Genomic DNA, 21,407 nt, shown 5'->3' on the forward strand with positions numbered 1-21,407 from the left:
TGGTGGTTTATTTCCATTGTGGTCCTCATTTTTCAGCAAGATGACAGGTGGTAAAGACCAACACTTCACATGCACTCAATGCAGTTAAAAACAACAACTTACAGCAAACCATTTACAACAACAACATCTACAGCACAGAGGTGCCCGTTTACGAGTCACCTCGTGAGAGAATACCCCTTATCAAACCGCCATGGTATTTCTCAAATGTTTTTTGTTTTTGTTTTTGTGACACCTTAAAGCTATTCTCTGATGAAGTTCTCAGGTAGCTTGGTAAACTGTTCCACAGAACTGCAGCAGAATACACATTCGTTTTTCCCAATGGAGCGCTTAAATCTGCAGGGAACAAGGTTGGTAGAGCTCCCTCTGTGGAGTACTGATGGGTGTCATTTATATGCCTGAAATAATTACACAGATTCAGACTTTAATGTCCTCAAGAGGCAATTCCATTTTACAGCAGTCATAGTTCATATGACAAGATCACATATTAAAATGTAAAACATAACAGAAAAAAGCAACGGATATTTACAGAATATTTACAAAAAGTCTGCAGGATAGTGCAAAGGTCTTAACATGTCTGAGTAAGGCTGGGCCTGTATTTGCTTGTCAAAGTGCTTAAAGTGCATATTAGTCCAACCCCAGATATTTGGAGACAGAGTTATGGACAATTTTGTGGGTAAACCCCAACTTAATCTGGGTTACTTGTTTCTACCTTGAGACATTTCAGTTCATCAACGTGAGAGGGTTCAAGGTTTGTACAAGGTGGAAGCTTCAGATCTGATCTAATCTTATTCTGAGAGGTCTGATGCTTATGCTTGATACCCTGGGGGGACCGCTGTGCCAAGAGGCACAAGCATAATCACAATGACACTGCACAGGGGCCCCTGCCAGTGTTTGTACCGTTTTCCTATCCAGAAATCTAGATTTCCTGATTCAAATGAATGTGTGCACTCATTAATTTAAATTCAAGATAGCAGACAGTGAAGGGGACACTAAAACATTTTTTACATGGATAAATTATAGAATGTCAACAAAAGGTGAATGAAGAACCCCTTTGAAGGGGACTTGATGTCCATATCTTGTCTCCTTCCAGCACTATGAACTGCTCTTGGTCCAAAGATGAGTATTTATACATTTACATTTCAGCAGATGCTCTGCTACATACATTTTCATATTGGTCCCCAATGGGAATCGAACCCATAACCCTGGCGTTGCAAGCGCCATGCTCTACCAACTGAGCCACACTTGACATACTGTGTATATGAAGATGTCTGAACACCTGAAACCATGACCTGGTAAGAAACACAAAATTAGGATATGCAATTAAAGATGATTACAAAAAAGTTTTGTTTTTTGTATAGGCAATTAAACAGTATAATTGTAGCCTAAACCAGTCAAGTTACAATTCTCACCTGACATCTTCACCACAGGCTGAGCAGTGGATGGTAGATTGATGTATCCAATGGGCCTCTCCAGTGGCCTTGCTTCAGGAAGTCAGTCAGGTGGCTGGTCTTGAAGAAGGGCTGCTCTGGTGGCAATGGGCCTATGGAGAATACATAGCAAATCTTTATACGTCCCTTTTAGCTTTTTTGGAGCCTTGTTTGACAGCATACCATTACATTTTTGGAAACTCACCCCTTTTTGATTAGGATAAAGAGCAACTGAATGCTCAGATTCCGAATTGGTTTCTCTGTTGCTCATTAAGAAAAACGAGATTTCAGTCTTGGGGGTGTGGTTCGATGTGGCAGTTAATGATAGTTGTCCCCCATGAGACACCATAGGAACAAAGCCAATACTTCATCAAAGTAGTGAGAATAAAAAATAAATAAAAATCGGTAATTAATTGACGTTTTTGCAGGTTTTAGTTGCTCAGTTGTACATCTAGCTAAGGTGTTTGGTGCAGTATTTCTTAAGTTTAAAAAAAGCCTGATGTGTTGTCTTATGTAAACAAAAACACTGATGATATGTCAGGACTGATGGTCTGTTTACGTTTCTACCGTTGTGGCTAGATTGAGTAGGCCTACTACAGCTCCATCTAGTGGTCGCGTCCGGGGACAACAGTGGTTGACAATTGTAGCTTTGTAGCTAAGCCTAACCCTTTTCCTAACCTTAACCTCATTCTCCTAGCCTGTTATGATAATTCTAACCTGCCACGTTAATTATCCTAACCTGCTATGTAAACAGTCCCTGGTTTGGGATTGGGCCCATGACTACTTTCTGTTAATCTCTCATGGAAAGACTACTGGTGCTCAAGACAACTCAGAAACATATAATTTGGCCGAGTTTCCCACTTGGAAAGTATCAGAATCAACCAATAGGAAGCTCTATGCAAATAACTTAAGTTATTTTAACTTGGAGGTTCAGCTTCCGAAATATGTCAACACAGATGAGCAAATTGCTCAAGATTTTTGTTCTGGGTTAACCGAGATTAACTTTCTGTAAATACTTAAATGAAGGTTAAAGTAACTGTCCAGTGAAAATGTCACTTTTAAAAAGTTCATTTTCTGTTAGCTCATACTCAAATAATGCTGTTGACTCGTCCTATACTCGTATTTGATGCCAAAGCATAAATTAGAGAAAAACACTTCAAAAACCCCACCTCAAACAGATGGTCTCAAAAATGCTGACTATTTCCTCATATAATGTGAAGTCAGGTTGGCTCATTGGCTGAGTTGGCCAATCAGCAGTTAACTTGACATTAATATTTTTAATGACCTGTATACACCCACACTGGTAGCCTATATGCCCACACCATTGTGTTATTAGGGTACGCACAAACCATTCAAACACCGAAAAGCTGCTTTTTAACATACTTAATTACAATTTTTTGGAAGGAAAAGTATTTCACTCATATTGTAAGTTATAGGTCATATTTCACAGAAATCTGGAAACACTGGACAGTTACTTTAACACTAAAATATGTTGGGGTTTTTCCCTGAAGAAAACTTGCCAAATGAACGTATACGTTTTATTTGACAAATGTAAAATACATATATGTTGAATCAGCTATGTGAGTACAACAATACACACATTAAACATTATCGAGGATTAAAAAACAAGTTCAGATTATTTATATCCATTGTGGTCCAATATGAATATCTTTCATCTTCATTTTGCGCCATTGTTCATGCACCTGCAAGCAAAGCAGCAACAGCACTAATAGACCATCATGCCAGGTGTAATCACGGTAAGAGAAAAGGAATTGCAACTTTTCCATCTGCTTTTAATCGAATTTCTATTTTTATTTCATTTTTAGATAATGAATTAGTAGTATACATCGTTTCAAAGGCTACAACAAATTCCCTCTTCACCTTTTTACGTTGGGCATTGATTTATTAATAAGTCCTTTGTGTTTTGACGCATTAGGCTACTTACTTTTAGTACAGTTGTTAGAACTCAGAACCTTGCTTTTTGCACTAGTAAAGACATTGTGGATCCTATATAGCCTACTATAGCCAGCCCAATAAAACATCATGTTTATGAAACTCTATGCAGGCTAAGACATGAACACTTTCCAAAAATGTATTCAACAAATGAAAATCTATCAATCAAATCAGTCAAATTAGAAAACAGGATTCAATTAAAACATCTACAGTAGGCCTACAGCTAATGTTAAATAGATACATTATAGCTTAAATATATTATTTTGTCGTTAACATTTTAATACTGCAGTCATATCCATAGCCCACTGTAGGCTAATCCAAAAATGCAGTCTAATGAAAAAACGAATTCACGATGTCCAGATGGGTATCTAGACTGCTGTCGTTAGTGTCAATACCCTAGGATGGAATATCTCTTCAATTCAGTTTATGATGTCTCTAGCCAACTAGACTCCGAGATATCTTGTGGTTTTGCGTCTTCAGAGACACCCGTTGGCAAACTCTCCTTTGAAAGTGAGTGGACCTCGTCAAAGTTCGCAGTACCAATAGCGTGTCCGTTAGTCCAGCAGGATAGAGCCGGACTAGTCGCACCGCAATACTGGGGTGAGGTACGCGCAAAATCCGTTGGTTCTGTGTAATAAGTAAGGGCTCTACCCGAACAGTCTGTTGCGGACAGCTGTAGTGCCTTTCCAGCTGCTGCATATGACAGCAAAGTGGCCGTGTTTCCAGTCGCGTCATTTGTGCGGGAGGCATAGTCCAGTCTGTTGTTGGTTGGTGTGACAAACCATCTCGGTGATGCCGCCACCATGTCCTCCTCGCTGGTTTGCGGTGACAGCATGCTGTTGGTTAAGGGGACGTTATAGTCTAGTCCAGAAGTAGCCCCTGCGCTAGGGCGGAAACAGGACTTGGCATAAGTGCTGACGAATTGGTGCTGAAGGAAAGAATTAGCAAGTGCATATCTGGCACCCGGGACAAACTGGGCGTAGGTCGAGTCACTCGGTGATGGCGTCAACCGGTCACTATCGTAGCCTGTGTAGATTCTAGAGACATCCAAAACAATCAATTAGGAAATGGGGAAATAATACATATGAGAAAGAAGACTTAAAATAAAACCCTTCCACACGTGTGAAGTAACAATGGCATGCAATTATAAATAAATACAAAAAGCACTCCGGAGGTCTTACACCATTAAGCCTAATTAATCTCCAATAGTTTCTTACATTAGATTTAAAAAACTACATATTTGAAGAGAATATTGGCAAAAAAATCGAACTTGTCTGTCCACAGGAATTCTGACACGTAAACGCATAAATTCCCATTGGAACTAAAACATACGCGTATCCAAATCCGTAATGCATTTCAAGCTCGTTTACGTCAGAATTTAGTCCTTAAATTAAAGCTGGTATTGAAGAAATCATTTTAAAAAACAAATGACTGTTTTAGGAGTGACAGTAACGTCACCAATAAATGGGAAAAAGTCGTGCGTAAAGCATAGCTTAATCTCGAAACAAACCATGTTAAATGTGTTTATATTTTAGTCACAATTTGTGATTCGAAAAATTCCAATAGAATAATATTTAAATATGTAAGATATTAAAAAATAAAACAATGGCTAGGCTAATATATTTTTACTTACTTGTCATAATTGTCCCGAAAACCTTTTGCGAAAGGATTGTGGTCTATTTTCAGCTGTGTTATCTGAAAGAGGAAGAGAAAAACATTAAAAAGGCCTAGTCTAATCTATTGTAAATTTGTGAACCACTTTTACCCCAATATGAAAACATTTAGCCTAGCCCCAATTAAGAAAATGAATCAATATTTAAAGGAACGAATTTCCATACGTCTGTGTTCTGGTATGCTGTGACTGCAACGAATTGCGTCTCGGGGAACGTAAATGATTGTCTGGGTTGACTGGCGTTCTCCGCCCCATCCTCGTGCACCTCGACCACATTAAGACGGGGTTGGTACCTATGGAGGGACTGAACGACAACCATCTGAACAGAGGACATGAAAAACAGGTGTTAATTGGGACATCTGTGACCATCTCTAGAGACAAAGCACAACTTGAATATATATATTTTCTTTTTTTACACTAAAGACAAAAAAATTAGAATAAATTCTGTATTATTTCATACAATGTGGTTGATAAATGCATTAAAGAAAACTTTTTGTAAAGAAAATCTCTCAATGCAACGTCTCCAGAATTGAATATAGCATATTTTCAAGACCTCTTTCACCTTAAATATTTGGGACTGTACGAAATTAGGACCATATTAAACGTACCTGCCCTGCACTTTCCAATGGTCCTTTATTATTTGCCAACTTCAGTTTTCCAAAAGAAATTTCTTGACGCATCCAGTGCGCGCCGGTGTTCGGAGAGTCTGGATGCATGTAGGCCTTGTTCCCTATAAATTAATTATTGAAGACATTACTCACTTTTTTGTCAGATATCTTACTTGGAGTGAATTGAAGGGGGGAAAGTAAAATCACTTGCCTGCCCCATTTGAGTCAGCTTTGCCGCAAGGTACCCACTGTCCTCCTTGGAACCGCCAGTGATTAGGGTCCGCGAGACTGACGTCAACAAAAATATTGTAATTTGCCGTCGGATCAAGCCCAGCTATATTAAAGCTCAGGAATGGAAACATTCGTCTGGAAGAAGAAAAAAGATTCAGACGAGTCTTATTTCCTTTACAAATTCCAAAAGCCCGCTAAAACTTTTTTTTTTACGTAGAGAACTAAATTAAATATAATTTGGACTATTGCTGTGGTCATATTTTGTTAATAAACCCCACTCGTTTTCAATAAACACGTCAATCTTACTTCGTCCAAATAATTACGGCAGTTTGCCCACTACGTTGACATTAGCCAACATTATGCAAGACAAGGGAGGCGAGAAAGGGAATGGGTCAATACTCACCGCCCCTGTTTAGTGATGATCATCTCTGTTTGGTGCCTGTGAAACGTGAGCCACAGGGCCCTATTGCAGAGATAAACTTGCGCTTTACCAAAAACCATCCCGGTTTGCATTGCTGAACTCTTGTGGAAAGCACCTCCTTGGTGGCCATGCCCATATGGCTGCGCGTAAAAGTATCCGGGCGCTGGAAAGCCTTGAGGTGACGTGGTGTTTAAGAGGCTATTATATGAGCCTTGTGTGACCACAGGATGGTGTGCCATGTAGTGACCCGAACTGGTGATGGCGAGGGCCGGGTAGGTGGCTCCGTGCAGTGTCCGGTGTGGGAACATGGTACCAGGCGAGGTAGCAGACGCGGGCTGAGCTTGGCTGGGGCTGGGCTGAGACGAGGAGGGATACCGTCCCTCTGTAGATCCATGGAAGTTATGACGAATGTCACAGACGGTCGCTTGAGCAGAGTGCCTACTGCTTCCCTTGCCGCCGTCACCAAATGAGTCCTCGGAGTCGATAAAGTCGTCTACGTCGGACGGATTTGTCATCCCTGTGGTTTCTTTATTAGAACGTGTTAGGTTCCTCTATTCAGTTCAGCCCCTCACTAGAGGAGAGCATAGGGTGGGTACTGGGTAGCGAGTTCAGACCTGTCTGAGCTGTGGTAGTCGCTATCCATATTATTGGGCGTTGGATGTTGAGAGGCGACGATATTGGAGCTGCGCAAATAGCATCACTACTTTTTGGTTAAGGTTACGCGTATCACATGAAGGGAATATGAACTCGAAATATCATTCTTGCAACGAAACTAATGAAACGTCTACAATTGTTACACTTTGCATTACAGTATAGGGATTTAAGGTTTATAAGTAGCCTATATAAACAGTTATATTTACAACTTATATTTATAACAGTTATAGAAATCTCTCTGATCATGTTCGTTTTGCTGGACTGGAACAAAAGACTGCACATTGTATACCTCTAGTACCTTGTGGTAGGTAGATTATATATTTAAACATGTTTATAGTTAATGAGAACATTCATATATTTCATTTTTGTATTAGGAAATATTACTAAATCTTGAAAGTGGGCATCACCTCTCATCAAATGGGGATGGTAATTGTAATGTTATTGGAAAACAAGGCTTCAAGGAGTGTCAGAAGAGCCATCAACCATGGCATAACTAATTGAAAAATGACAGCTAGTGACAGCTGGCTGCTAGGCAAGATTCATAGGGTGTGTCGGAAATGGCACCCTATTCACTATATATCTGCACTACCTTTGACCAGGGTCCAGGGAACTACATATGGATTAGTGTGCCATTTCAGACGCAGCCATTCTGTATGTATGGACCAAAACGTTCTCTCAGACACCCATCTGAGACCAACCAGTCAAACCTCAACATCACCCATGCTGCTGTTCTGTATATTATGGAAACAAGTCCACGGTCCACCTTTCATACACGTTTATTTTTTATAAAACAAAACAAAGAGAGTTAGAATATTAACAGTTAAATGCTTCACTGAAAGACCACAGTATCCAACATGGCAGCTAGGCACTGAACGATGTTGGACGTCATCAGGACGTCGACATGCTCCTCCAGGTGCCTCTTGGGATCCTGGGAGAGGAACACATTGAAGAGGTCAAGGAAGATCATTGCAAAGATTATACATGGGCATTTCTGATGACGATCGCAAAACAGATGTTGTGTTCAGGTTACAGCGAGGACGGTTACCTGCTTTCCGACGTTCTTGATGGCTAGTTGCTCAGGGGTCATCTTATCCTCTTCTTCCACAGCCTGGGGTAGAACACAGGGACATTGATTCTCACTCAGACATTAACATTTAAAGCTGTTCATTACGGCATGCAATGGAAAACATTTTCCAACAGAATACAAAAGTGTGTTAATTTTATTTTCTAAACACAAAACATACACATACAGTGCCGTCGGAAAGTGTTCAGACCCCTTGACTTTTTCCACATTTTGTTAGGCTCCAGCCTTATTCTAAAATTGATTACATTGTTTTTTTCCCTCATCAATGTACACACAATACACCATAATGACAAAGCAAAAACAGGTTTGTAGAAATGTTGGTAATTTATCAAATAAAAAAACGGAAATATCACATTTACATAAGTATTCAGACACTTTACTCAGTACTTTGTTGAAGCACCTTTGGTGGCGATTGCAGCTTTGAGTCTTCTTGGGTATGACGCTACAAGCTTGGCACACCTGTATTTGGGAAGCTTCTCCCATTCTTCTCTGAAGATCCTCTCAAGCTCACCTCCCTGACCAAGGCCCTTCTCCCCCGATTTTTCAATTTGGCCGGGCGGCCAGCTCTAGGAAGGGTCTTGGTTTCAAACTTCTTCCATTTAGGAATGATGGAGGCCACCGTGTTCTTGGGGATCTTCAATGCTGCAGACATTTTTTGATACGCTTCCCCAGATCTGTGCCTCGACACAATCCTGTCTCGGAGCTCCACGGACAATTCCTTCAACCTCATGGCTTGGTTTTTGCTCTGACATGCACTGTCAACTGTGGGACCTTATATAGACAGGTGTGTGCCTTTCCAAATCATGTCCAATCAATAGAATTTACCACAGGTGGACCCCAATCAAGTTGTAAAACATCAAGGATGATCAATGGAAACAGGATGCTCCTGAGCTCAATTTGGAGTCTCATAGCAAAGGGTCTGAATACTTACGTAAATAAGGTATTTCTGTTTTTTATTTTTAATAAATTTGCCAAAATTGATAAAAAACAGTTTTTCACTTTGTCATTATGGGGTATTGTGTGTAGAGGATATATAATAATAAATAATAATAATAAGCCATTTAGCAGACGCTTTTATCCAAAGCGACTTACAGTCATGCGTGCATACATTTTTTGTGTATGGGTGGTCCCGGGGATCGAACCCACTACCTTGGCGTTACAAGCGCCGTGCTCTACCAGCTGAGCTACAGAGGACCACGATATATATACAGTGGGGAGAACAAGTATTTGATACACTGCCGATTTTGCAAGTTTTCCTACTTACAAAGCATGTAGAGGTCTGTAATTTTTATCATAGGTACACTTCAACTGTGAGAGACGGAATCTAAAACAAAAATCCAGAAAATCACATTGTATGATTTTTAAGTAATTAATTTGCATTTTATTGCATGACATAAGTATTTGATATATCAGAAAAGCAGAACTTAATATTTGGTACAGAAACCTTTGTTTGCAATTACAGAGATCATACGTTTCCTGTAGGTCTTGACCAGGTTTGCACACACTGCAGCAGGGATTTTGGCCCACTCCTCCATACAGACCTTCTCCAGATCCTTCAGGTTTCGGGGCTGTCGCTGGGCAATACAGACTTTCAGCTCCCTCCAAAGATGTTCTATTGGGTTCAGGTCTGGAGACAGGCTAGGCCACTCCAGGACCTTGAGATGCTTCTTACGGAGCCACTCCTTAGTTGCCCTGGCTGTGTGTTTCGGGTCGTTGTCATGCTGGAAGACAAAGCCACGACCCATCTTCAATGCTCTTACTGAGGGAAGGAGGTTGTTGGCCAAGATCTCGCGATACATGGCCCCATCCATCCTCCCCTCAATACGGTGCAGTCGTCCTGTCCCCTTTGCAGAAAAGCATCCCCAAAGAATGATGTTTCCACCTCCATGCTTCACGGTTGGGATGCTGTTCTTGGGGTTGTACTCATCCTTAAAACACGGCGAGTGGAGTTTAGACCAAAAAGCTCTATTTTTGTCTCATCAGACCACATGACCTTCTCCGATTCCTCCTCTGGATCATCCAGATGGTCATTGGCAAACTTCAGACGGGCCTGGACATGCGCTGGCTTGAGCAGGGGGTCCAAAAGACTTCTCAACAGCTTCTACCCCCAAGCCATAAGACTCCTGAACAGCTAATCATGGCTACCCGGACTATTTGCACTGCCCCCCCACCCCATCCTTTTTACGCTGCTGCTACTCTGTTAAGTATTTATGCATAGTCACTTTAACTCTACCCACATGTACATATTGCCTCAACTGCCTCAACTGGCCGGTGCCCCCGCACATTGACTATGCAACGGTACCCCCCTGTATATATAGCCTCCCTACTGTCACTTTATTCTATTGTATATATAGCCTCCCTACTGTCACTTTATTTTTTACTTCTGCTCTTTTTTTTTTCTCAACACTTTTTTGTTGTTGTTTTATTCTTACTTTTTTGTTTAAAATAAATGCACTGTTGGTTAAGGGCTGTAAGTAAGCATTTCACTGTAATGTCTGCACCTGTTGTATTCGGCGCATGTGACCAATAAAATTTGATTTGATTTGATTTGATTTGGACCTTGCGTGCGCTGCAGGATTTTAATCCATGACGGCGTAGTGTGTAACTAATGGTTTTCTTTGAGACTGTGGTCCCAGCTCTCTTCAGGTCATTGACCAGGTCCTGCCGTGTAGTTCTGGGCTGATCACTCACCTTCCTCATGATCATTGATGCCCCACAAGGTGAGATCTTGCATGGAGCCCCAGACCGAGGGTGATTGACCGTCATCTTGAACTTCTTCCATTTTCTAATAATTGCGCCAACAGTTGTTGCCTTCTCACCAAGCTGCTTGCCTATTGTCCTGTAGCCCATCCCAGCCTTGTGCAGGTCTACAATTTTATATCTGATGTCCTTACACATCTCTCTGGTCTTGGCCATTGTGGAGAGGTTGGAATCTGTTTGATTGAGTGTGTGGACAGGTGTCTTTTATACAGGTAACGAGTTCAAACAGGTGCAGTTAATACAGGTAATGAGTGGAGAACAGGAGGGCTTCTTAAAGAAAAACTAACAGGTCTGTGAGAGCCGGAATTCTTACTGGTTGGTAGGTGATCAAATACTTATGTCATGCAATAAAATGCAAATTAATTACTTAAAAATCATACAATGTGATTTTCTGGATTTTTGTTTTAGATTCAGTCTCTCACAGCTGAAGTGTACCTATGATAAAAATTACAGACCTCTACATGCTTTGTAAGTAGGAAAACCTGCAAAATCGGCAGTGTATCAAATACTTGTTCTCCCCACTGTGTGTGTATATATATATATATATTTTTTAATACATTTTAGAATAAGGCTGTAATGTAACAAAATGTGGAAAAAGTCAATGGGTCTAAATACCTTCCGAAGGCACTGTACATCATACTAACATCAGCTGCATCACACCTGCCCAGCCCCACTATCACACGCATCACTTTCCTCCACATGGTCTGAAACTCCACCATTTTGTTTCTCTCCCTCTTTCAATATTTCAATAATAAATCATTAGATTTTTCCATTGTGTTAATGATGGCGGATTGATTGATTTCCACGTTTTTAGTACACGTTTTTTCAAGATGAGTGATGAGAAGAGAATCGTCCAACCCATCAGGTATTTCACTACACCCCCATACGCAATGCTCATGTTTCTGAGTCCAGGTAGTCCCTCCCTGTTTCAGTCCATTTTCTTCTATTTGAATACTAATGAACACCACCCAGGATAACTCATGCAGTTTGCCCACACAGACCCCTGGTCTCAAAATACTTCCCTCCCACTTTCCCTTTCTGATCCCTGCGTGCTCACCTTGTTGTAGTTCTTGGCCAGCTCCAGCATCTCCTTGACAATGTTTTCGTTGAGCTTGCAGTGCTCGCTGTAGTCCTGCAGGGTCAGGCCCTCCATCCAGCTCTTCTTGTGCAGGTTCAACAGCATCTGGGAGGTCAAGGATCAAAAGTCACTCAAGGATCATATGTTAATGTGCACATGTAACCAAGAGATGATAGGGGCGCCGTGTACGTATGTTATGGCGCACAGAAGATGACATCACCTGCCATTCAGGAGTACATACGGTAGACATATTATAAAATGTCAATCTCAGTGGTGAAATTATAACTCTCATTCAATTATGACAGTCAACAGTCCTTATCTTTTTCTGATATTCTATGCTCCCCTTAAACAGAAGTAATTTTGACATGTATAATAGATTTTCAGAAATGTTTCACACCTTCTGCTCAAGTTCATTTTTCCTGTAGTTGATGGTGATGGAGTAGTAATGCCTGTTCAGTCCGTGGATCAGAGCCTTGGAGGAGGAAAACGGATGATTCAAATAAGAACAGAAACTCTACATTCACTTGCATGTTAAAACACATAACTGGTCAGAGGTGTAGTGGTCAGCGGCTCCATGGTCTTACCTGGATGGAGGGCTTGTTCAGATGCCCCAGGTTGGAGGTGGTTTGCCTGGGCTCGTGTCCCAGAACCATCATGTTGGCATTGATCAGCCGGAACGCATCGATAACAACCTGCCCGAAATAACAAAAGGAACCATGTGTTATCTCACAGAGAGGAAAGGAACGGCGTCCGTGTCGATTCCATTTAAATTCAATTCAATTCCTAAGAAGACAAATAATCGGAATTCAGATGTTTTATTGCTGAACTTGTATTTAATCCCCCCCAAAAATATATATATTTACATTTTAGTCATTTAGCAGACGCTCTTATCCAGAGCGACTTACAGTTAGTGAGTGCATAAATTGTTTCATACTGGCCCCCCGTGGGAAACGAACCCACAACCCTGGCGTTGCAAGCGCCATGCTCTACCAACTGAGCTACATGGGGCCATACATACATATATATTTTTAAGATTGCAAAGTAGGTAGAACACTGTGCTTTGGATCTAAGTCATTAGGGTAACGTTAGTGTGTGAGAATGCCGTGAAAGGGAGAGTAGATGACTGGGGAGGGAGGGAGATTATGAACATCAGATCAGGGATGGTACCAACTGCTGTAACCAGGCTGTCATTCCAGATGTGTGTAAACGACAGTGAAACCACACCCTGCCTGAGTGCAGTACATGTCCCTAGTCACATCCTATTACTAGGACCTAAGTTGCATCCTTTCAGGTGAGCAGACATTGCATAGTCATAGCAAGGCAAAGATATGCGACCATGCTATGAGAGGCTCTGCCAACTGCGGTTGTGTGTGAGAGCATGACAGGTGAGTAGCTCACGGTTACAGTCATGTTAAAACATTGATGAGGATGATGGGTTTATGGTGGTCCTGACTTATTCATGCGTTGTTTACTAGATGTCACCCTGAGACCTGCATCCATAAATCACTGCGAAATCATTTTACTACAAAGCATAGGAAATTAGTGTGTTAAAATACATTTAGCTGTTTTCTTTCGCTGGTCCTGGCTACGTTAGCCAAAGATTAGGTACTCAACTTTTAATACCTGTGTCGCTCCAAATTAACTCTAGGTTACCGTGTCTTGCATGGAAATGGGTCACACAAAGAAAAGGTGCCGAGCACCGTGAAACGACTGACATTATAGTTATGTTCTATCTATGTGGTTATATTGGCTGCTCATTGAATGGACCATAATGTATTGTGTACAATGAGATTCCGAGTGGCAGACAGAGAGTGAAGAGAGACAGGGAAGCAGGACACTGCAATGTTTTCAGCATGTCAAGAGTAGGCTACATTTTTCACAAGCAAGACTTTGCCGGGAGACACCTGCTAAAAAGGGGTAAAACCTGGTAAAAACACAAATATTTAAAAACGAGGATTAGCAAATTTGCCCTGGCATTTGTAGGTTTGTAAAAACGTAATGTATGTACAGTGAGGGAAAAAAGTATTTGATCCCCTGCTGATTTTGTAAGTTTGCCCACTGACAAAGAAATGATCAGTCTATAATTTTAATGGTAGGTTTATTTGAACAGTGAGAGACAGAATAACAACAAAAAAATCCATAAAACGCATTTCAAAAATGTTATAAATTGATTTGCATTTTAATGAGGGAAATAAGTATTTGACCCCCCTCTCAATCAGAAAGATTTCTGGCTCCCAGGTGTCTTTTATACAGGTAACAAGCTGAGATTAGTAGCACACTCTTAAAGGGAGTGCTCCTAATCTCAGCTTGTTACCTGTATAAAATACACCTGTCCACAGAAGCAATCAATCAATCAGATTCCAAACTCTCCACCATGTCCAAGACCAAAGAGCTCTCCAAGGATGTCAGGGACAAGATTGTAGACCTACACAAGGCTGGAATGGGCTACAAGACCATCGCCAAGCAGCTTGGTGAGAAAGTGACAACAGTTGGGTGTGATTATTCGCAAATGGAAGAAACACAAAAGACCTGTCAATCTCGCTCGGCCTGGGGCTCCATGCAAGATCTCACCTCGTGGAGTTGCAATGATCATGAGAACGGTGAGGAATCAGCCCAGAACTACACGGGAGGATCTTGTCAATGATCTCAAAGCAGCTGGGAAAATAGTTACCAAGAAAACAATTGGTAACACACTACGCAGTGAAGGACTGAAATCCTGCAGCGCCCGCAAGGTCCCCCTGCTCAAGAAAGCACATATACATGCCTGTCTGAAGTTTGCCAATGAACATCTGAATGATTCAGAGGAGAACTGGGTGAAAGTGTTGTGGTCAGATGAGACCAAAATGGAGCTCTTTGGCATCAACTCAACTCGCCTTGTTTGGAGGAGGAGGAATGCTGCCTATGACCCCAAGAACACCATCCCCACCGTCAAACATGGAGGTGTAAACATTATGCTTTGGGGGTGTTTTTCTGCTAAGGGGACAGGACAACTTCACCGCATCAAAGGGACGATGGACGGCGCCATGTACCATCAAATCTTGGGTGAGAACCTCCTTCCCTCAGCCAGGGCATTGAAAATGGGTCGTGGATGGGTATTCCAGCATGACAATGACCCAAAACACACGGCCAAGGCAACAAAGGAGTGGCTCAAGAAGAAGCACATTAAGGTCCTGGAGTGGCCTAGCCAGTCTCCAGACCTTAATACCATAGAAAATCTGTGGAGGGAGCTGAAGGTTCGAGTTGCCAAACGTCAGCCTCGAAACGTTAATGACTTGGAGAAGATCTGCAAAGAGGAGTGGGACAAAATCCCTCCTGAGATGTGTGCAAACCTGGTGGCCAACTACAAGAAATGACTGACCTCTGTGATTGCCAACAAGGGTTTTGCCACCAAGTACTAAGTCATGTTTTGCAGAGGGGTCAAATACTTATTTCCCTCATTAAAATGCAAATCAATTTATAACATTTTTGACATGCGTTTTTCTTGATTTTTTTGTTGTTATTCTGTCTCTCAATGTTCAAGTAAACCTACCATTAAAATTATAGACTGATCATTTCTTTGTCAGTGGGCAAACGTACAAAATCAGCAGGGGATCAAATACTTTTTTCCCTCACTGTATATATATATTTTTTTTATATATATATGCTTTCTCTCTTGCTTGGGCGGCTAAATATTATTACGACTAAAAAGGTTTTAAACCATCCCCTCGGTCATCAACACACTACTCTTAATAGCAATCTTATTAAATATCTTTATGAGATCGCCTATGCTTAGGAACCATTTCTAATGTAAAACATTGGAGAGCTAACTTTCATTTCTAGCGGTGCACTCTCCTCTGAGCGGAGATCACACATTGAGATGGAATTGGCTCTCACATTCACAGACAGCTCTGTGGAGGTGATAATAGACAGCTCCCCGCAGCACAGAGGCAGGAGGAGATGGAGGAAGTGCCATATGGGGCCCGGGAGGGTGGAAAAGAGAAAAACATAACAAGGAAAGGAGTGTGGTGGGGATGGGGGGTGTATGATCAGTTCTGGATGAAGACATCTCAATCCCAGGAGATCTAATAGTAAAAACCTTAGATGGCTACACAGGCAGAACGCTGTTAGCTAAAATCTCGAACGATTCGAGTTTCCACACAATCAATCAATCACTGATTTTATTGTTGGATTGATTGAAGTTTGCACCCATGAGAAAGCCAACCTGTCACACAACTGGCATACAAATTAAATTAGAACACTGCTAAATAAAAAGAGAATGTGCCATCACAATCATGGTGGTTCAGGGATACAAACTGATGAGGGCCCAAAAAGGTGAGAAATCTTTTTCGCGCAGAAACACACGAAAAATCGGTGTAAACGCCTGTTCCCATTTTCTATATGTGTGCTGCACAAAAACCTGTCCCTGACAGTCACACCTCTACTTAATACAACACATTGAATTTAGCGTCACACTTTTCACTGTATAATAGAAAAGGCTACTGCAGAAAATAGCTGATTTGCTCATATCCAAAGGCCTACCTGTGATTGGGCAGGAAGAATGTAGTAAGGGACATAAATGCATAATGATCTGCATTTTCATTATGGCAGTAAGGGGAAAACACACTAGGCCTATATGAAACCATCTTTAGCCTACTCTTCAGACAACTTCACACACACAGCCTACACTCACTCTCCTTACCTCCCTCCCTCACACACACCTTTCTCTCTCACACCTCCCAAATGTTAGGCACCATTATTCATTTGTATCATTAAGAGTATTGGGACGTCACACCTCCAATATACACCGTTGTTGTGCAGCTACCTACCTGTGCTACCATGCTAGGTTTAATAATCAAGCAACCAAGTTTATAAAGTTACTCCCTCGCTTCCTCCAATGCATATAAGTGTTCCAGTAGGTTATTACACACAGTAAGCCGAGCAACACGAAGTTAGCCGAGGCAAGCGGGTGTTAATGTTAGCTGGCCAACTTAGATGCTAACGTAGTCAGCTAGCTAACATTAATAACTGTGTGTAATAATTTGCGCTATTGAAACATACATGCTTCTTATCAACTATAATCACAGCATTATTTTGAAGCCAGGTTGCATTCCAAATTTCCCAGTCAGAACCCCCCCCCCCCCCCCCCCCCCCCACAGACGTGTGTTTTTTTTTTTTTTTTTTTTACAGATCTACACAATTCATGTTGATTACCTATTTTCAGATCAAAATGGCGAAAATCGCTGAAAAGTGACACATTTGCATCCCTGTGGTTTTTGGACGTACCTTTCCTTTGACGCTCTGGATGGGATCCACCACCACGGCCACGGCTCTCTCCGACAGGGCCTCGAAACTCTGCTGGGTGTTGATGTCAACGCCTGACAGCCAGCAGCCAAACCCGGGGTGACTGTGGTACCAGCCCACCACCATCTCTGGCCTAGTTGGAAGAGACAGCAATGAGAACCACCTCAATGATTTTTGTTCAACACACTATTACTGCGCAGAGTGTAGAGCACTTGTGTGACTTTGTCCTGGAGAAGCTATGCCAAATCAATAATGGCGTACTAACTAATATTTTGTATATCAGTAAGTTGTCCATATGCATTTACCTGCCAGTCTGCTTAAGCATATCCAACATTTTAGCTTGGAAGACAGGGTCCACAGCCTCCACACTGACACCCTATTGGAGAGAGAAGTGCTATTACGCAAACACTGGCGGAGAAAGCATCACATGCAAGAGCTACTCAACATTGTCCTGCAAGGTCTGTTAGGGGACATGGCTTGGAAAACGTACAGTTCCTGACTGCGGCATGGCGAATACGTCAATCACTCGCACAGTGTAGTCATCCACAAACTCGCCCAGCATCAAACCCATGACCTCCATAGGCACACCGGCACGCCCGTGCTTCAGCATCTAAAAGAGATGGAAATACACGGTGAGCCGTTGACGACTGCGATGGACACACATCATGTAACTAGTTGGTATAAATTATAATGGCAACTACTGTTTATTTCCCTCTTACCTTGAGCAGTGCCAGAGAGGAGATGTACACCTGCTCTGCAGTGTCTACGGCAGGGGCGTCTGTAGGTGGGCCCTGGGGGGGTGGAAATAATAGCTTGTAGGCTATAGTTTACTGGCACACAGAGCTGGCTAGGATAACAAAATACAGCTTCACTGCTGTTTATAATATAATAGTCGCAGTCGTCAATATTATTGACAAACTGATTATCATTATTTAAAAGTAGACTCAGCGAAATGACGTTGCCACGAGTGGCACCGCAGATATTGAGATGAGCGAGATGCAAGACTTCGCTCTCACACAGTCACACACAGTATCTGCGCATGTCCACGGAGAAGTTGAGCCGCGTGCTTCAACGCTCTTAGTTGTTGCGGAAATTGACCCACTATGCTGTTTACTTTCTGCATCTACGTCATATTGTTGAGTTTACCTTTAATATATTTTGTTGACAATAAACACCACCTGCAATTTGACGTTAGCTTAGCCACTAGTCAGTGACATTTCTCTACAAATGTCTTAATACAATGAACGCATTTCAAATATACATTAAGTCCACAAAACATTAAGAACACCTTCCCTATTATTGAGTTGCACCCCCTTTTGCTCTCAGAACAGCCCCAATTCGTCAGGGTATGGACTCTACAAGGTGTCAAAAGCTTTCCACAGGGATGCTGGCCCATGTAGACTCCAATGCTTCCCACAGTTGTGTCAAGCGCTGGATGTCCTTTGGGTGGTGGACCATTCTTGATACACAGGAAACTGTTGGGCGTGAAAAACCCAGCAGCGTTGCGGTTCTTGACACTCAAACCGGTGCGCCTGGCACCTACTACCATACCCCGTTCGAAGGCACTTAAATATTTTGTCTTGCCCATTCACCCTCTGAATGGCACACATACACAATCCATGTCTCAATTGTCTCAAGGCTTAAAAATCCTTCTTTAACCTGTCTCCACCCCTTCATCTACACTGATTGAAGTGGATTTAACAAGTCACATCAATAAGGGATCATAGCTTTCACCTGGTCAGTCTATGTCATGGAAAGAGCAGGTGTTCCTAATGTTTTGTACACCCAGTGTATGTTCAATACCCTGAAAGGTAGCTTAGTGGTTAAGAGCGTAGTGCCAGTAACCGAAAGGTCGCTGGTTCTAATCCCCGAGCCGACTAGGTGAAAAATCTGTCGATGTGCCCTTGAGCAAGGCACTTAACCCTAACTGCTCCTGTAAGTCGCTCTGGATAAGAGCGTCTACTAAATGACAAAAAAAAAAGAAGTAATATTGTAATTTGGTCATCTGAAGCCCTGCATGTCAGAGAGGAAGAGGTTGAAAGAAGACCCCCCCCCCCCTTCTTTTTAACACCTCTGTATGGTGCCAAGGCAGCCAGTTACTGGAGGTGTTAATTGGCTAATTCAATGCCAGTCAGGAGCAAGCTCCTCATTGGCCTCGCCTGGCAAGGCCGCTACGAACACAACAAAGTGGGCTCTTTTCATTTCTCTCACCAAAGAGCGCCCCGGGCCCTTTTGATTGGGCAGGGCTACACTACTCTAAAAACATGTTCCAACAAAGCATGCTTGATAATAGCGCAAGGGGGACCCTGCAGTGGTTAGGCAGCCTTAACAATCATTATTTTTGATTAGGCTACTTAGAATTTGTAAATACATATTTATAATACATAGTATGGAGAGATAAAAAATAAAATAAAAAATGTATGCACTCACTAACTGTAAGTTGCTCTGGATAAGAGTGTCTGCTAAATGACTAAAACTGTAAAATATTGAACAGAATGCCTTGACAATCTATTCTCACGATCCATTTCACATGAAAACGAACGTGTAGAGCAAATAGGCTATAGCCAGAAAAACGATTCAACTTTGCAGAGATTATTGAGGGAGGCAATTGGAAATGTTTAACTTGATTTTGTAGGCTATAGACCATACAACAGACTAATATGTACAATATTTATGACAGCTGCCAGGTCCTTTTCAGTCTGTGGATAAGAGCAACAAGGTCTACCCTGGCTATAGCCACTCACTTGTCATTTGTAGTCACTTCTCCCTATCCCACCTATCTCTAGTCAGAATCACTCCCTGTTTGGTGATCAGGGATACGATTGGTGTTGTAGATATATAGCTAGGATTGTTATAGCCCAATATTAGAGTTCTGCTTCATTATTGAATTAATGAGACAAGGTCTAAGGGCATTCCATAGCGACAGCGTGCGAGATAAATCATGGCTAAAAACACACCTGACCCAGTCCGGGCATCCCACCTCCAAGCCTCAGCAGCCGATCCATTTCTGTTGAGGGAAAACACAGCGATGAATGTCAACCCTATTTATAATTTTCAACCCTATCACCTTCTAAACATTATGTATTGTTGTTAGCTAGTAAACAAAAAAAACAGTTGTTAATCCCTCTAACCAAAGGCAGTCAAAAGAGCAGGATGGAATGACATGGCATAGTTGTCAGTTAACGTTAGCTAGCTGTCAGACAATACGATTTTGTGACAACACCATCTGTTTCACAGGTAGCTAGTTGATTTTCCTGATTAATCTGGAATGCCTGCTTTTCAGACAGTACAATCTAGCTATTTTTCCTGACTATTATATTACTAGATAGATTAAATTGTGTCATCACACATTATTGATAATGACAGTATTGACTACGCTAACTAACGTAGACAGTTAGCTACCTATTATAGCTAGTTGGCTAATCATCTAGCTGGCTAATGTTATCTACCAGAACAAATAAAATAATGTTAAACGCGGTATAATATCACATTCTTAATAAAAAGCTTGGTCTCTCAACTAACCAACATGTTTGACTAAGTTTGCTAACGTTAACCAGATAAACTGCCTTAGCTAGCTTGTTAGCGGTAGCGTAGCGGCAGTTAGCTAGCTAGCTAACTCTTTCATTACACGCGACAGTCGAACAACCGAACTGACTACATAGCAACTTCTTCGGTATGGATTATTTTCTGCTTCGGTAGCTAGGGTGGTGCTATAAACATTTGTGGAAGTGTTATCATACCTGTTTAATCTGTAAAAATGTTGGAAAGAATAGTCGTGTGTGCTAACTATTCAAGTCTAGCTCGCTACAATGAATCAGCCAGAATTCCTCATTCAAAACAAATTCGTCGGAGTATTGGGTACTTCCGGCGCTTTAATGACCACTTCCACTCTCCGCTACATTCTGCTGTAGATCGCTTTCAAGAAGCAAGGGGGAGCTGAAAGCAGCTGAATCAGTGCCACTTAAGCTGCACCAGCCCGTAAAGCAGTTTGTGCATTTAGTACAGACCCAAATTAATGCTCAAAGCCCTAAATATTAGTGTGATACAAACTAGGCTAACAAACCTGTTCCAACCTTTGGCAATAATACAATCTCCAATTGTCCCTAGCTACCAATGTGGGCATCCTAGTGCAGCCTGCTATAATTGTCACATCATCTGATTATTTCCCCCTGAGATCTGTAGCTTGTTTGTCGTGCAATGACTAAAAGCTGTTTTTGTTCTGCTTCCCATCTCACACAA

At 41.8% G+C, this 21,407-nt stretch overlaps 2 protein-coding genes across 2 annotated transcripts; both read right to left on the bottom strand.

The window, feature by feature from the left end:
• Window positions 1-3,804: 3,804 nt before the first annotated feature.
• On the bottom strand, window positions 3,805-6,827 carry LOC311112255 (T-box brain protein 1-like; the record flags this gene model as incomplete). The annotated part of the gene is made up of 6 exons (XM_084155306.1): window positions 3,805-4,417; window positions 5,014-5,075; window positions 5,219-5,371; window positions 5,661-5,782; window positions 5,872-6,026; window positions 6,295-6,827. The coding sequence occupies 6 exons, from the start codon at window positions 6,825-6,827 to the stop codon at window positions 3,805-3,807; spliced, it is 1,638 nt and encodes a 545-aa protein (XP_084011432.1).
• Window positions 6,828-7,726: 899 nt separating this feature from the next.
• On the bottom strand, window positions 7,727-21,082 carry LOC311112260 (26S proteasome non-ATPase regulatory subunit 14). Its single transcript, XM_084155311.1, has 11 exons — window positions 20,909-21,082; window positions 20,126-20,175; window positions 17,888-17,959; window positions 17,659-17,778; window positions 17,474-17,544; window positions 17,151-17,301; window positions 12,473-12,580; window positions 12,286-12,360; window positions 11,868-11,993; window positions 8,012-8,074; window positions 7,727-7,894 (listed from the first exon to the last, which is right to left on the bottom strand). The coding sequence occupies exons 2-11, from the start codon at window positions 20,171-20,173 to the stop codon at window positions 7,796-7,798; spliced, it is 933 nt and encodes a 310-aa protein (XP_084011437.1). The 5' UTR covers window positions 20,174-20,175; window positions 20,909-21,082; the 3' UTR covers window positions 7,727-7,795.
• Window positions 21,083-21,407: the final 325 nt, after the last annotated feature.

Source organism: Coregonus lavaretus (genome assembly GCF_964263955.1).
Source record: "Coregonus lavaretus genome assembly, chromosome: 38".
In the NCBI taxonomy this organism is placed as follows: domain Eukaryota; kingdom Metazoa; phylum Chordata; class Actinopteri; order Salmoniformes; family Salmonidae; genus Coregonus; species Coregonus lavaretus.

Coding starts and splice junctions, on each gene's coding strand:
- LOC311112260 (XM_084155311.1), bottom strand. CDS start 20,173: ATGGATCGGCTGCTGAGGCTTGGAGGTGGGATGCCCGGACTGGGTCAG. Junction 17,960..20,125: donor GGATGCCCGGACTGGGTCAG/GTGTGTTTTTAG, acceptor CCACCCCCCCAG/GGCCCACCTACAGACGCCCC. Junction 7,895..8,011: donor TCAAGAACGTCGGAAAGCAG/GTAACCGTCCTC, acceptor TTCCTCTCCCAG/GATCCCAAGAGGCACCTGGA.